This window comes from Lathyrus oleraceus, chromosome 7 (assembly GCF_024323335.1).
Source record: "Lathyrus oleraceus cultivar Zhongwan6 chromosome 7, CAAS_Psat_ZW6_1.0, whole genome shotgun sequence".
Classification (NCBI taxonomy): domain Eukaryota; kingdom Viridiplantae; phylum Streptophyta; class Magnoliopsida; order Fabales; family Fabaceae; genus Lathyrus; species Lathyrus oleraceus.
The window spans coordinates 269,359,985-269,378,115 of record NC_066585.1 but is presented as its reverse complement, the minus strand read 5'-3'; the positions used below and the strand labels follow the sequence as shown (position 1 = coordinate 269,378,115).

At 31.7% G+C, this 18,131-nt stretch overlaps 2 protein-coding genes across 2 annotated transcripts; both read left to right on the top strand.

Moving 5' to 3' along the window:
* The first annotated feature begins 3,569 nt into the window (after positions 1-3,569).
* LOC127103377 (uncharacterized) lies at positions 3,570-5,655 on the top strand. Its single transcript, XM_051040643.1, has 2 exons — positions 3,570-4,173; positions 4,343-5,655. Exons 1-2 carry the CDS (start codon positions 4,008-4,010, stop codon positions 5,653-5,655), a joined length of 1,479 nt encoding a protein of 492 aa, XP_050896600.1. The 5' UTR covers positions 3,570-4,007.
* Positions 5,656-11,704: 6,049 nt separating this feature from the next.
* On the top strand, positions 11,705-14,389 carry LOC127100700 (probable amidase At4g34880). Its single transcript, XM_051037954.1, has 5 exons — positions 11,705-12,407; positions 12,511-12,725; positions 12,868-13,110; positions 13,203-13,401; positions 13,820-14,389. Exons 1-5 carry the CDS (start codon positions 11,868-11,870, stop codon positions 14,180-14,182), a joined length of 1,560 nt encoding a protein of 519 aa, XP_050893911.1. The 5' UTR covers positions 11,705-11,867; the 3' UTR covers positions 14,183-14,389.
* The last annotated feature ends 3,742 nt before the right edge of the window (positions 14,390-18,131 follow it).

Below are 18,131 nucleotides of genomic sequence, written 5' to 3'. Positions count from 1 at the left end.
CATAAATATAATTCATTTAATTTGTAAGACACATAATTTACTATAATATGATATTATAATAATAGCATTTTTCATTATCTTACTAATGCATCCGTCCGCATCCAAAACGGAGCTATAATGCTCAATTAATTCATTAATCTATCTTAATCAAGATTTAGATTAATATTTATTCATTGCATAAGTATTCAACAACAACCTCTCTAGCCTAGTGGTAAGGCATGTATAGTTTCAAGGAGGTCTTGAGTTCGAACCCCACTGGTGACAAATTTTGCACAAACAGAAGATATAATTCTGTTTCAGTGTTAACCGCCGGTTAACCACTCACGAAACTGCCCAGAAAGTGAAAATTTTGCTGCGCGTTAACCGGTTACCTCATACCGTTAACTTTCCTTAAATAACTCCTCTTTTATTTTCCTTTCCATATACCATTTTTACCTACTATTTCAACATAACATGATTTTTCAACACATATCATGGATAGGGAGTATGCACACAACAACTTTATCCCAATTTACACAAACCCTAACCCCACAAATATAGATTATTTCCCCCCATGGCTTCATCTTCTTCTTCTCCCATGAGTCTTCTTCCTCTTTCTCTTTTCCTCTTTTCCTCTTTTTCTCCTCTTCCCTTTCTTTTCTTTGCTGCGCGTTAACCGGTTACCTCATACCGTTAACTTTCCTTAAATAACTCCTCTTTTATTTTCCTTTCCATATACCATTTTTACCTACTATTTCAACATAACATGATTTTTCAACACATATCATGGATAGGGAGTATGCACACAACAACTTTATCCCAATTTACACAAACCCTAACCCCACAAATATAGATTATTTCCCCCCATGGCTTCATCTTCTTCTTCTCCCATGAGTCTTCTTCCTCTTTCTCTTTTCCTCTTTTCCTCTTTTTCTCCTCTTCCCTTTCTTTTCTTTCCTTTCTTTTCTTCTTTCTGATATATCTTCTTTCCTCTTACCTACCACCTCTCTTCTTATCCACTTCTTCTTTTTCCTTTTCCACCACACGTACCATATAATATATATAATGTATAATATTAAGTAGTAACCAAAATATCCCAATTGATATTTTATCTTCCAGCACCAATTGACCAATTATTAATGTTACCAAAAATATCCTTTCTTGTAATTATTAATATTGGTCTGCCTCTTTATTCATAATTAATCCCTTCAGAGTTCACTGGTTACTCTATTGGTCCCAATCGACAACATTTAGAGCACAAAGGAGCTCTAATTGTTACAACTAACAAAAGATATAGTACACAGGTACTCAATTGATCTCAACTGACAACCGATTGAGCATTTAAGGGAATATGAGATATTACATAACCTTTCCTAAACCATTGCAATTTATCATGACTTTTTCAAAGCTTTTTCATGATTCAAAGAGGTATGTTTGTGCAATATAAATTCAAACATTTTCTATCATTCAGATTCACCTCTTTCAAATAAATTTCTAAACAACTCATCTTCATAAATTGTCAAATACTCTTAAGAACTTATGTGCATATTTTTCATATCATTCAAAGATAAGTTCTTGAGCACCTAAAATATATACTTTTAAATTGTTCATATTTGAAAGGGAAGATTAGTTTGAATTTTTGTGGGATTTCAAAAATTCACTTGTACTCAAATTGATATGTAACATTTTATTCTTATATTCAAAGTGTTGTAAAATCTTGTTATCTATGGTTGTTGGAAATAAGTGTAAGAACTGAGAAAGTAGGGTTCTTTCTCATTGTGTTGTAAAATCAAAGAAGTGGGTTGTACTTCTTTGTTATTGTTAGATTATTATAGTAGAAGTCTTAGTGTGAGGCTTGTACAAAGATCTAACAATAGTGAAATCTTCCATAGTGTGTGAGAGGACTAGATGTATCCTTGGTTGATAAGGGGAACTAGTATAATTCTCTGTGTTCATTTACTTTACTGCATATCACTTCTATATCTTAAACCAGAAAAATAAATGCATCACTTTATTACTCATAAAACTAGTAAAAGTAAACCGAAAATTTATAAAGTAGAAAGCTTGTTACTTTATCTCAAAAAATTAGTAAACCTAATTTACCCCCTCTTAGGTTATGCACTCTAATACTTATAATTTCTCTGCCTCTGGAAAGCCCTCCCTCCATAGTGTTGAGCGTGTGGCGTGTAGGTTTATTGTCCTTGCCCTGTGATGCATCTTTGGTTTTGTTGGGCATGGGGCTTCCAGTGTAGTCTCGCCCATACAAATCAGATTTGTCTGACGAACAACATGAGTCGCGCTTCACATATTTCTTGAGGTGTCCCTCTTGTATTAGTCATTCAATTTCCTTCTTGAGCTGGTAGAAATCCTCGGTGTGATGTCCCTTTACCCTGTGCAACTTGCACCATCTTCTTGGTTCAGAACCCATCACATCTTCTTTAGGAGTGGGATATGTGGAGATGTTATGCGGGTGAAGTACCTCGTGCCAGATCTACTCACGATGAGTGTTTATTGGTGTGAAGTTATCTGTTGCCTCACCTACCTTTTTGAACACAACCTTTTCCTTTATGGGTGAGGTGTATTTGCTCTTCCTCTGATTGTATGAGTTATCGGTGTTAGAAACACGCTCCTTGACATTGTGTGCCTTCTTTTTGGCGTTTCTTTCCTTGCTCTTTATCTAGAACTCATCTCTATTAACAACTTCAGCCATAAAATGGCCAATCAATTGTCTTTTATTTAGACTCTGATTTCTTTGTCTTATATAGAGTTTGGATTTTTGGTTATCATAATAGTCTTTGTGCCAACGCGAAAGGAAAATTTTATCAGACTGTAAAATTAGTGGCAAAATATATTTCGTCTTCGGGTTTTACATTGAATGTTCGAAGTTGTCAAATATCAGTAAAAAATAAGACATTACAAACAAACACGATCGCTGCTCAAGGATCATACCAAGAAATACAAACTCGTATCATCTTTCAATTTTTCCATATTATGATCTTTTACCTTCAACTAATTCAACCTCAAATTTCTTGGGTTAGACCATGGAAGTATTACTTAAGAACAAAACTCAAACATAAGTAAAGTGTTATGACGGGTTGGTTAGAGTGGGAAGGGCATCCTGAATTTTTAGATACATATTTTATGAAGAATATATGCATTATGAACCAGGAGCTAAAGCAAAAAATCAGGTGAAATGGTTGGTTGGGCTACCATTTGTTAAATTCTAATCAAGTTAATATGTTCATAGTAGGAGATAAGGAGGATGTGAATGGAATAAAAAATATTTCCATCATGACAATAAGAGATGCAATCTGTAAGTCAATTGGTGCACAATTACATTATATAATTATACAATATATAAATACCAGTTTAAGACTTGTACAATGCCCAGATAAAAATCATAACCATTGTGGAGCAATATTAAAAAAGAAATCTCCACATGATTTTTCCTCAATAATAGAGAGTTTCCAAATAAATATTAATTTACATTTTAATTATGTAGGTCAAGGCCAAAAGAATTATGTGATAAAAACAAAAATATTTTTTTTGTCAATCTAGAAGCTACTCCCTCCGTTTCTTTTTAAGTGTCGTTTTAGCATAAAGCTCTCCAACCAAGATAAATGAATTGTTATAATTTTTTTCCCATTGTACCCTCATTTTAATCCACCATATACTTTCTCTTTCTAAATAAAATTCATTAATATAAGTACTCATTAAATTATTTACTTCAAATAACTAATTCCACAATTTTCTCCACATAACTCTCTCTCTCTCTTCCGTTGCATTTTTCAACTACTCCTAAATTTTTGGAATTAATATTGCTTGCTATAGGAATACGTACTGCTTGCATTTTCATTAATGGCTAAAGGAAAACTTATTGCTTATTGTTTCAATGAATGGCTAAAGGAAAAAATATTCCCTCCAATTATTTTAATAAAAACTTAAGTTTCCCACCGAAAAATTAAAACCAGTAGTACATATAGTATGGTTTCATATTATAAGTTCAAAATATTTACAACTCATAAAATATGGATTTAGATAGTGATACAGAAACATCATTAACAAACCAACATATATTTGAGTTATATGAGTTTGATGAAGATAACTTAGAAGAGGAGTTTGAAGCAACCAATAATATTGATGAGTCCTGTGAAGATAACTTACAAGAGGAGGTTGAAACAAACAATGACACAGGTATATTTTTAATTTCATGTGTGTTTGGTTACTTTTAATTCCTATAATTTATCTCATGTTTTTATCTCATGTTTTTATGTAAAATAATGGTGGAATCATATTGTGGCGTAATTCAAATCTAAGTTTTGCTTGTTTCTAGTAATCGTTTTGTTTTTTTAAAAATTTACAGTGTATATTGCAGAAAATGTTGAAGCAGAACCTAGAGAAAAAAAGAGATTAAGAATCTTAAGCAATGAAGAACGCATGTATATTTATCATGAGCTACTACAAAAAAGCGTTGATGGAAAATTACGTAAAGGAGCTACAAATGAGGTGGCTTCATCAAATTCGGTTCCTCTAAGAACTGTTCAACGTATTTGGAAAAGAGCAAAAGAAAGTGAAACACGTGATGTCTCTCATAGGAAGACAAAAAATTGTGGACGTAAGAGAATTTCAATTGATGAGAATCAAATTCGTGAACTTCCTTTCAGTCAAAGAACAAACATTCGATCTTTAGCTTTTGCGTTGAAAACCAATCCAACATCGGTGTTCAGGCTTATAAAATCAGGGGCTATACGGCGTAATTCAAATGCCATAAAACCACTGTTGAAAGAAGAAAACAAAATATCTAGGCTGGAATTTTGTTTATCAATGCTTGAAGGTACACCACATGATCCAATGTTTAAGAGCATGCACAATATTATTCATATTGATGAAAAATGGTTTTATATGACTAAAACATCCGAGAAATATTATTTGCTCCCAGATGAAGATGAGCCATATCGGACATGTAAGAGCAAAAATTTCATTGCCAAAGTTATGTTCTTAGTTGCTCAAACTCGACCACGATTTGACTCAGAAGAAAATGAAACTTTTTCGGGTAAAATTGGTGTTTTTCCGTTTGTTACCCATGAACCGGCTATAAGGTCAAGTATTAACAGAGTTGCGGGAACAATGGTAACAAAAGCAATAACTACGGTAAATAGAGATGTGGTAAGATCATTCCTTATTGACAAAGTTCTACCCGCTATAAGAGAAAAATGGCCAAGAGATGAATTTGAGTCAACAATATTTATCCAGCAGGATAACGCAAGGACGCATATAAACCATGATGATCCTTTATTCCGTGAAGCTGCCACCAAGGATGGGTTTGATATTCGTTTAATGTGTCAGCCTGCAAACTCTCCAGATTTGAATATCTTAGACCTTGGTTTTTTCTCGGCTATACAATCATTGCAATACAAGGAAGCACCGAAAACTATTGATGAACTTATCAGTGCAGTGGTGAAGTCATTTGAAAATTTTCCTTCAATTAAGTCCAATCGTATATTTGTATCATTGCAACTATGCATGATAGAGATCATGAAAGAGAAAGGTTCCAATAAATATAAAATTCCTCATATAAATAAGGAAAGGCTTGAAAGAGTAGGACAACTACCAATTCAAATTAAATGTGATCCAATATTAGTACAAGAAGTCAAAAATTACTTAAACATGGAGTAATACTTATTGTAATTGGGATGTAGTCACATTTGAAAATATCAAATAGAGTTTTTTTTTGTTTTAAATTCCTAAACTTTAGCCATAAAAAAATAATGTTCCTGCACGTAACAAGTTAAGTTCCAAAACTTTAGCAAATATAGGAATTCAATAAAAAAAATACAATAAGAATGAACGTAAGAAATGCAGTTCCTAAATTGTATCAATAAAAAAAGCAATAACAAGGAATTCTTCTCCATACTTATTAAGCAATAACAAGGAGTAAATAAAAAAAACAATAACAATGACTTCTTAAATAACAACTCCTATACCTTATGCACTTAAGCCAAATCTAAAATAGATACTCCATACTTAGTTCACAAATATTTTTCAATAAAATTTTGGAAGAAGTTTTTTTATCATCTTTTTATCACAGGTCGAAACTCAACATGGTGGGAAGATTCTTTTCTGTTTTCTTCTTCTTCTTCTTCAGGAAATTTGTTCAAATCAAATTCATAATCTGCCTCTTCATTTAAATCAAAATCCAATACAACTCTTGATAATACTTCATCTTCGTTGTCATCTTGTTCTTGTATCTTGTCAAAAGAGTCTTCCACTATTTCTCCTTCTTCTTGCTCCAATGAGTCTTCCACTCTTTCTTTTTTTTGAACATCCATGGAGTCTTTTGTTGTTTCCACCAGAGCTCTTTTGTTTTGCACTTGATAATTTAAACAATGCTACTGATCCTTTTTATAGAATTTTAAGTCTTCAATTGGTAAATTTGTTCCTTTGACAAAATTTAATGCTAATACATTTTTCTATGTAACATTGGAAGCTATCATTTGAATTTAATTTTTATTGACCAGCCAATACTTTGAATAGGAATGGGAGTTATGTATGGGAATGAGAGTACGTATTAAGAAAGAGAATTTTATGGAAAATGTGGAGTGAGTTATTACATATATTAAGAAAGAAAAATTTATGGAAAATATAAAGTTGAGTTATTTAAATAATAAGGGTATAATTGACAAATTGTAACATTAAAACATCAAAACGACACTTAAATAGGAACAAAAAAAATCTTCTAAAACGACACTTAAAAAGAAACGGAGGGAGTACATAAGAGAGATAGAGAAAGACATAAAATCAACTATACTATGATGTCAATTAAGTTTGTACCAATAGTTTAGTAAATAAAATAATCAAAGATTCTTCACTTTAGATTGTATTAAAAGGGGATCTATTTGCATCCAACAGATTTAGATTTATATCCTTTGAAACAATACTTTTTATTGATAGATACATATAAAAATAAATAATTCTTTAAATTCACAAAAACAAAGTTATGTCATGCACAAATTTACATTTCGAATTTCGAGACATGAGTTTTGGGATAAGTCTTTGGGATATTATCGAAATACTAGATTTAAATAATATATATTCCATTCAAGTGTTTTTAAAAATGAAAGATTGAACAAATAGCTAGCCCAAGACGTGTGCCTCGAGAGCGATCATTCAAGAATTCAAGGAATGCAAGACTCCAAAGATCCTCTTCTTTCGTGTTTGTGTAAGAATTTTTTTTAATGTCACGGGAAAAGATTTGAATTGTATTGAATTGATTTAATCGAGTTTGAAAAGGTTAATTGGCGTTGGACTAAGGTTTTTTACTTATTGAAAAGGTTGAATGAGTTTAGTTTAAAAATGAATGTGAAATTGCGATAGTAAAATAAGTCGATAAATATTTAGTTAACAAAATCGATTAATTAAAATTTGATTAAGTCACCTAATTAAGCAAATCAAAATTAATTATCGAAATTTTTAAAAAAAATTAATGTAATCAAATAATTAAGTCGATTAAAATGGATTAACAAAATTATTCAATTAAACAAAACTTTAATTAATTAATCTAATTAAAAAAAGAAATAAGCAACAAGATCGATTGCAAAAGGATCAAAGAAAATTAATCACAATGTGCTCAAAACTAATTTGTGTGTAATGACAACATTAGTAGAATGTCATACGCAATGATCAAATGCGGCGAAATATCTATCAATGTATCAAAAATTTCGACGGCATAACAACATAAAATTACCGAATCCGCGGATCAAAGTCTGATTTAATACAATGAAATAAAATAAGAGGAGATAAAATACTCTCCGATCTTCTTCTCTCTTACTGGTCTCTCACTCACGATGTATTTTCAGAAAACACAAAATAAAATTTATATCATATTCATCCCTCTCATGCTCTTGCTACTCTCAAAAGAAAAAAATGCAGGAAAAAAAGAAACAAAATTAATCTCTCATCACATGCTTTCTCTCTTAATCATAAATACACAACATAACTAGAAAATTGATAGAAAACAACCATAAAGTGATTCGAACAAGATATTCACGGTGGTTCTGACGCATAAGGTCGAAGACAAAAGGAGAAGTAGTTATTTTGCGTTGTACGGCGATTTTTATGTTGGTGTTTGCACGACGGTTCTTTGATGGGTGAGTAACAGATTGAGTCTCCTCTTGGAGAATGGACCTCATTTTCGTTTTAGTGAAGATCTCCTTCAATGAGAAACACTCCCTTCCTTTGTTCAGTCATGTTTTTTTCTTTTGGTATTTGGTTATAAGTTGTTGAAGATGGATTGTGGTGGTTGTTAGCCTGAGCGGGAGAAAGCACGAAGCAATATGGTGATATGCATGAGGGTGTATTTCATTTTCTGGTGAGTTATGTTTTTGTGTGTATGTAGTGTATTCATGGTTGTTTTGTGGAGGATGTGGGTGGTTGTAGGTGGTGAGAGGGTATGTTTGTGAGTTGCATAGGTAGAGGTGAAAAAGGAGATGAAGCTTCTTTTTGTGAATGGTGAGAAGAGGAAAATTGTTGGGTCCAAAAAATTATGGAGAGGGAAGAATGAGTTATTTTGGTGTTGAAGAAATCGTTTTTGAGAGGTGGAAACTTGAAAGATAAACGTGGTTGAGTTGGGTGTTGGTTATGTCGTAAGTTACAGTTGTTTCTCTGATTTTGCAAGTTATGGTTTTGGTAAATCAAAGAAGAAGATGATAAGAAACTCTCTTGTTTCTCTGATTTTTTTCCACGGTTTTTGGTTTTTAAGGATTGAGAGAAATTTGATCCCTTTCAGCACAATTATTGGTCCCCTTTTCTATTGATGTGTGTCCACGTGTTGAGAGGGGAATGACTCAAAAGTTAGTGGATAAAGCACCCAAAAAAATAACGCGTGGGAGAAGGAGAGTGGCTATTTGTGTGATTCTCCTCTCCAAGGTGAAAATATGATATAAGGGCGTGTTTGGATCTTGTTATTCTAACATAACCGTTTTTCTATGAGAGTGAAAGAGAGAGAGAGATTCTTGCTAGCTGACAGGCAATGCGTGGTCTCCCGCCTAGGGGTGTTCGCGGTGCAGTTTTGGCGGTTTTGACGTTAAAAATCATCCGAACCGCAAGAGAAAAAAGCATGCGGTTTGCCTTGGTTCGGTTGACTTTTAGAAATAAAACCAAACCAAACCAATGTGGTTTGGGTTCGTTCGGTTGGTTCGGTTTTTACAAGATTTTTATTGAATCATACATACACATATAGAGAACAACATAACTTTGTGTTTAGTCATTCATACATTTTCAAATAACAACAAAACTCATCATATTTATACAAAAACTTCTCATTCAATATAGAAAAATAAGATTAGACAAAAGTGGAATAAAAAACATAAAATAGTAGCATAAAATAATATAAAAAAATATTATAATAAAAAAGAAAAAACAGAGAGGGGGAGAGATTATAGAAGATGAAAAAGAAAGAACGTAAGAGATGCAAGATTAGAGAAGAAATGTGCGACAAAAACGTAATTGAAAGAGAAAATAATAGCATAAAAATGAGAAGCTGAAAAAAATAAAGAACATAAGAGATGAGAGATTAGAGTAGAATATGTGAGATGTACATGACAAAAAAGATGAGAAGAATGCACCATACTACTATGAGAGATTTGAGAAGGTTGAAACTCAAATCCTAAGTGTGAGTAAGAGAATATTTGTAAGGTTAAGGCATAATAGGTTTAAATTTTGGGTTAGATGTGAGATAAGTGAAGTTTGGGTTATAACATAATACAATTTGGTTTGGTTTAGTTCGGTTTGCAAAATACAAATCACAAACCAAATCAAACTGCGCGGTTTTGTTAAAACTGGCCCAAACGGATCCAAACCAAATCCGATTTTTTGCAATTTCGATTTGATTTGATTTGATTTGCGATTTTTATTGGGTTGGTTGGATTTTAAACACCCCTATTCCCGTCCATTTTCCATTCAAATTGCAATATCCTTCATTTAAATAAAACCATGTGTGTGATTTGTTTGTGGTTCTCCCTTTCATTTTTCAGTAGCATCAAAATATATGTAAAAAAAAAGTAAGATTTTCCTAATTTACAAAATGTCAATAAAACCTTTGTTGAAAGTTAGTAGTGTAAAATAAAATTAAAAATAAACTAAAATAAATAAAATTAAAATTATTTTATAATCAAAATTAAATCGAAACGAAAACATAGAAAGTTTTATTTTACTAAAATTTAAATATTTTAGCAATGAAATAAAAATAAAAAAGGGTTAAAAATAAATAAAAATCAGACGAAAAATAAATCGAATGCATCAAAATGATTCGCGCAAAATAAATTTTTGAAAAATATATAGGTTTTGATGAAATTTTGAAGTAAAAAAGCGCTCTGTTGAAAAGATTCAAATTGATTAAAATGCAATCGTAAACGAAGACAAAAAATAAAATGAGCACACCAAATTAAATTACGCGAAATTTAAATTAATAAAATTAACGTCTCCAAGCTCGATCGTTAAATTTCTCGCCTATTAACTTTACGTAAATTTGAGAATTGATTCAATCAGTTTGTTTGTAGATTTCAAAATTTATTCTGATTGATATTTTGAAAATTATGCATGATAAAAAATGTTATACTATACCATGATGCTAAGTAAAACAAAATTAAGTATATGACAATTTTAAAATGTCCTTAACAATATTAATGAAGATAATTGATCTTCTTAAGCTCATGCTCTAGTGAAATGATTAGGATGGGACTGGTTCTTTCCCTAACTACCCAGTCGATAAACTATACTTACAAATATCCCATATACTTACAAATACCCCAACCCCTATGTGATAGAAATAAGTTTAAAAGAGCGTGTTAAAAGATGCATTCTAACATAACTCAAAAAGATATCAAACATAATATCCATTTATTCACACATAATATCCATTTATTTATATTGAAATAAGGGAAAATAGTGTTATAAATTGTCTCAAAGGATAAGAAGGTCATATCAGACTTCTACTTATATGGGAGTGTGTTCTCCCACACAAAATTTTAGTAGTGAATTTCCACAAATGAATCTTTCAACATACCCTACACAATATTTTACTATTCATCAGTATGATAAATAGTGGAATATTATAATAATAAAATAATTTTAAAAATATATATATTTAAAAATTAAATCTTTTTATTAAGAAATATTATATAATTAATCAACTTCATAATTTTATTAACTAATATTTTATATTTTATTAATCAACTTTATTTTACTACTAAATTATTTTTATATTTAAACGTTTATTAATCAATTTCATAATTTTATTAATCAACTTTTGCATTTCATTGATCAATTTTATTTTTAATATTTTTTTTAATATATAGACGTCACTTTATTAACCAATTTTTTATATTTTATTAACTAATTTTATTTTATTATAAAAAATTATTATCTATACACTATTCATACAAATACTGATCACACTACTGATCACATTATTATTGTTCATGCATGATTTAACCTTCATTGAGCACCGTATTTGTATTTGTGAACAATGGATAAATGTAAGTGTAAGTTTAGGAATATCATTTCCTTCTATTTATTTATCGAACAACCAAGCAAGGAAAGCTCACTTTTCAACAAACTTTCCTTCCTCTCAGCTTTCCACCCCTCCACATTCTTTGAAAACAAACAACGCAATACTCCATTCTTAATATAAAAGCAACCAATTATTTTCTAACATTTTTTATTAAAATTAGACAGAGAGAGTACTAGCTTATTAAATAATAAAAAAAGAGACAGAGAGAGCACTGCTCGTTACCTAGAAGTTGACCCAAAGTTAAGAGATTAACTTACAATAGATTAAGATTTTCTGTTATCACAAAGCTATCATTCCATTTTAGTTTCCACAAAAAAAAATGGCAACAAGAACCAAACTTTCTGTTTGCATGATAGTGTTATTATTTGCAGCAACATTTAGAGTGTTAATCGTTAATGCAATAGATGAATGGTCCAATTTCGCAATCAATGAAGCAACCATAGAAGACATACAAAAAGCCTTCAACCGAAACGACCTCACTTCAAGACAACTCGTTGACTTTTACTTAAACCGAATCGAAACCCTCAATCCCGTACTTGGCGCTGTATTGGAAGTTAATCCGGACGCACGAGATCAAGCGGACAAAGCTGATTGTGAGAGACAAGAAAATCAGAACCGTTCATTGCTTCACGGGATACCTGTTTTGCTCAAAGACAGTATTGCCACCTTTGATAAACTCAACACTACAGCGGGTTCTTATGCATTGTTGGGATCGAAGGTTCCACGTGATGCACACGTGGTTTCTAAGCTAAGGGATGCTGGTGCCATCATTTTGGGAAAAACTAGTCTCTCTGAATGGTATGGGGTTCGTTCTAGTACTGCGCCAGAAGCTTGGTGCGCCAGAGGTGGATTTGCAATTGTAATATGCTAAATTTGATATTTGTTAATTTATTGAATAACTGATGTATCGGCTCTGAAAAAGAGAATATTTGCTTACAATAGTAATGGTATGTGTTATGCAGAATCCTTATGTGGAAACCAAAAGTCCATGTGGGTCTAGCTTTGGATCTGCAGTTTCAGTGGCAACTAACATGGTTACAGTTTCACTAGGGACAGAAACGGATGGCTCTATTATCTGTCCGGCTGATCATAACTCGGTAGTCGGGATCAAGCCTACTGTTGGACTGACTAGCAGGGCTGGTGTCATACCAATTTCGCCTCGTCAAGATACTATTGGGTTAGTGCTGAGGTTTTTAAATGTAAATGACTAACCTGAAATGGAAAAATGATAAACGAAATGTTTGAAACTTTAAGTTAAGGGGTCTCTAATTGTAGTTTTGTCTGTTAATTTTAATTGTGGGAATATGTTTTTTGTTCAGGCCAATATGCAGGACAGTTTCGGATGCAGTTCATGTGCTTGATGTAATTGTTGGGTTTGATCCAAGAGATTATGAAGCTACAAAGTCAGCGGCAAAGTTTATACCTTCAGGTGGTTATAAGCAATTCCTCAAGAAACAAGGGCTTAAAGGAAAGAAAATAGGTGTTTTGAGAAATCCATTTTTGATTCCTTATAAGGGATCCAAAGTCATTTCCATATTTGAGGATCATCTCATTGTATTGAGGTAAAAATAGAATATAACTCATAATGCTATCACTATGACACTAGCATATACTTCATAACACTGAGACTGTCTGTTTTATTTGCAAATCTAAGAGAAAGAGGTGCAACAGTTGTTGATAATTTGGAAGTAGAAAATTTAACGACCGTTCTTGATCCACTCCAAAGTGGTGAAATGATAACCTTACTTCCAGAATTCAAGTTGTCCATCAACAAATATCTGCAGGAGCTCATTTATTCTCCTGTGAGGTCTCTAGCTGAGATTATAGAATTCAACATCAACAACCCTATCTTAGTAAGTATGAATAGATTTTTAAATTTGAATGGTCAATACTCAAGAGCATGTGAGTTCCTCTAGTTAATTATAACTATAAATATTTTCAAATTTTGTCCGTAAGATGCTTATATGACATAAGAGTTATGCATCATTTGGAGAGCATATGAATAGAGCCTTTAACCGAGAATTTGCTATGTAGCACAAATACTTCACATTGAATGCGTGTTTAGTGTCTGACACATGTTAGTGTCAAACACTAACACCACACTGATACATGTGCTTATATTCTACTTTTCATTTTGAGAAATTATTATCTATGTCGGTGTATTATCTTGTAGTATATGTCTGCGTCTTAGTCAATGCTTCGTAGGTATTTGATCAGTTTAATTGTGGTAGTCTAACAGTGAATTGTTTATGGTTTTTTCTTGTATAACAGGAGAAGACTGATGAGTATGGGCAAGATTTCTTTATGGCATCAGAAATGACCAGTGGCTTTGGAAAAAGTGAAACTGAGGCAGTGAAAATGATGGACCAATTGTCGAAAAATGGGTTTGAGAGAGTGATAAAAGAAAATCAATTGGATGCATTGTTGGCCATAGGCTCCAATGTTTCTCCAATGTTTGCAATTGGAGGGTATCCTGCAATCACTGTCCCAGCTGGGTATGATAACCAAGGAATGCCATTTGGAATCTGTTTTGGAGGGTTAAAGGGAACTGAGCCGAAACTAATTGAGATTGCTTATGACTTTGAGCAATCTACCAATGCAAGGAAGCCACCCCCTCGCATTTCATTCACATGAAGAAATTTAAGGATGGTGCCTGACTTGACTCATGTGTTTGTAGTGATTGTAGATTTTGATTAATGGAAGTACGATATCGCATGATCGTAGATGTATATCTTTTACCTTAGTTTTTGCAATTGTATTATTGATCTGATGTTGAATTAACAGTCATCATATTACATGTTCGAAAGGATATGTTATAGCAGAAGTTTATTACAGTTTAAATTTGGATAGTTCAGCTTCTGTCCAAAAGATAATATGTCATACAGATCCTGTTTGTTGGGACATTTAAAAGTGTGGGAGAGCCGAAGATTGAAAGACGTTTTTAAAGATTACCTGGTTGGTTTAATGTTCAGTGAAATTTAAAGGAATGTAAAATAACGAAGAATTAACAAACAACAATGTAGGTGTTAATCCTATTAGATTCAAATGGAGAAAATTGAATACAACTTGTTTAAATAATTAAACATTATAAAATTATGATTTTTTCACTATAATAAAAAGAAAATCAATTCAAAAGGTAAGATCTAAACAAAATTACACTTACACCTTTAAATCTCTATTAACAGAAAAATCTAACAACATACAAATTACAAAAACGATAAATCTATCATGCAAAACCTAAATAAAATTAAAGAAAAATGGTTAGAGAGATTCTATGTTAGAATTTATATACTCATTCGATGTTTCGTCATCGCTTATCATTTAATTCACTCTTTGATGATAAACCATCAGAAATTGTTGTAGTCTTCCACTATTGAAAATATTACAATGTTCTTTCGTATATATTATAATCATAGATAAAGTGATGAAATATTTAAAATCAACTACTAAACTAAACATATTTAAATCTTGATTTTTCTTCAACTATACGCAACTCACTAGGCTGCTAAAACCTCAAAGATCCATGACCTTGAATCAAACCACCTTCACAACTCACAAGCACTTCAAGATCCCGTTCTAAAACCACCTTCTCGCGATTCCACCGGATTTTCCTTGTTTGAGTCCTTGAATTGTTGACAGATGTTAGAAACTCCAAAATCTTGTTGGAGAAGACTTTTTTTTGCTTCACTAGAAATAAATCTCTAGAAATCCGCAAATCTGATTTTCTATCTTGAAAATCATTCACAAAATTATTAGTATCTCTAAATGAATCACCTCATATCAAGAACCTGCACTCTTTCCTAAAGTCGGACAACACTCATACTCATCAATGGTGTTAAGTGTTTGAAGAAGAAGATGAAGTTCTCACAAAAAAATATCACACAACTAAAGTTTCTCACTCAGAGAGAATTTGTGTGAATGATGAACAAAAATGTTATAAAAGGTTCTTCGGAAATTATGCAAGATTAGAGAGAGAACTGAGTTATATATATGCTACAAATGAGACTCAAAAATCGAGTAAAAATGACCATTTGATTTGTGTCAAAGACTTATGGTTGAAATAAATCTAGTGAGAGAATGATTCGAGTAATGTGATTCAAATCGCACTCAACCATGACTCGAATCAAGTTTCCGGGACTATTTCACAAACAAATATTGTGTTCATGATTCGAACCAAATCAACCCATGATCTAATTAAAAACACTTATGATTTGAATCAAGTATTGACGTGATTCGAACTGTTGACATATGTAAGAAACTCCAAAACCTTGTTGGAGAAGACTATTTTTTGCTTCACTAGAAATAAATCTCTAGAAATCTACAAATCTGATTTTCTATCTTGAAAATCATTCACAAAATAATTAGTATCTCTAAATTAATCACCTCACAACAAGAATTCACACTCTCTCCTAGAATTGAGCAACACTCATACTCATCAATGATGTTAAATGTTTGAGGAAGAAGATGAAGTTCTCGCAAAAAATATCACACAATTAAAGTTTCTCACTCAAGGAGAATTTGTGTGAATGATGAACAAAAATATTATCAAAGGTTGTTCGGAAATTATGCAAGATTAGAGAGAGAAATGGGTTATATATATATATATATATATATATATATATATATATATATATATATATATATATATATATATATATATATATATATATATATACTACAAATGAGGAAGTTTTATTTTAAATATACAATTTTTTAAAAAAATTTCCAAAAATATCCCCTTTTTAAATTTTTTTATAAAAATGGGCATTTTTTGCCCTATTTTTCACTTGGGCGCCACCCTAGTTGGCGCCTACCCTTAAGGGTAGGGCAAATCGCCACTAGGAGTGGCGCCTACCTTTAAATTTTTTTTATTTTTTTATTTTTTTAAGAGGTAATCCTCTTGTATAATATATATCTTGTAAATAATATTAATATCATTTTTAAGAGAAATGGGTTATATATAAGAGGTAATCCTCTTGTATAATCCTCTTATATATATCTTGTAAATAATATTATTTATATATATGTATTAATATAAATTAATATCATTTATAATAAATATAAATTAATAAATTAAAAAAAATTAAAAAAATTAAAAAATAATTTTTTTTTAAAGGTAGGCGCCACTCCTAGTGGCGACTTGCCCTACCCTTAAGGGTAGGCGCCAACTAGGGTGGCGCCCAAGTGAAAAATAGGGCAAAAAATGCCCATTTTTGTAATTTTTTTTAAAAAGGGGATATTTTTGGATTTTTTTTAAAAAATTGTATATTTAAAAAAAACTTCACAAATGAGACCCAAAAATTGAGTAAAAATGACCATTTAAATTGTGTCAAAGACTTGGTTGAATTAAATCTAGTGAGAGAATGAATTGAATCAAGTGAATAAGGAACTCACAATTTCATTATGTGATTCGAGTCATGTGATTTGAGTCATGTGATTCAAATCACACTCAACCATGACTCGAATCAAGTTTCCAGGACTGATTTTACAAATAAATATTTTGTTCATGATTCGAACCAAATCAACCCATGATCTAACTAAAAAACACTTATGATTCGAATCAAGTATATGCGTGATTTGAATCACATTTCCAAAAACAAAATCCCAATTTCACAATATTAATCATAATTTGGATTAAGCATTCTCATGGTTCGAATCATGTTTCCATAACCAACTTCTAGGAAATGAAAAACATCAAGATTCGAACCAAAGTTGTGCATGATTTAAATCATGCCTGCCAAAATTTATGGATTCGAGTCACAAACACATTGGTAAGGAGGTTCATCAAAATGCAAAATAGAAAGACTATTAGTCTTGTTACCCTCTTTTCTAAAAACCCTAATGAAGAGAGAAAGGATAAAAGATAATGAGGCATGTGTGTTACCTCGAAGAAATGAATTTAAGGGCCCACGCAATGAAGATCCTTCCCCAAAGAGCGGTGTGAATATGATATATATGAGCAATATATAAAGAATGGTCACAAGAGAAAAAGTTGCAGGCGAGAGAGGATAAGAGTTTAGAAATTCGCAAATGACGAAGAAATAGAAACTAGTAGCTCCCGAAATCTTTATACATGTCTCAATAAAGGTGAACCATATGTTCCATTACATTGGGAAGCGCAAACCACACAACCAACATTTGAGATCTCGTTGTGAATTGTTGAGAGTACTTGAGTATCCTAATAATGTTTTTGTTTCTTTTGATCCCTTTGGTTTTTCGGCGAATGACTTTTAGACGGGGATTTCACTCATGAGATGTGATAGCCTTTGCAATCGCTATCTAATTACTACTTCCTACCGTTTGTTGGTCTTGTTTACAGTCTCTGGCACAGTCGTCTTGAACATCCCAGTTCTTTCCCTTTGCAGTCTCTTCATAGCGATAAGTTCATTAGTTATAAACCTTTGAAATCTATGAAAATTTGTGCATCTTGTGACGCCCTTTGAAAGTTTACATAGTGGTTTATGGACATCACCAGTTTTTATTTCAGCTGGTCATCACTATTATATTTTATTTTTTGATGATTTTCTGATTTTCCGTGGACGTTTCCTTAACAAATAAATCTCAAGTTTTTGAAATATTCACT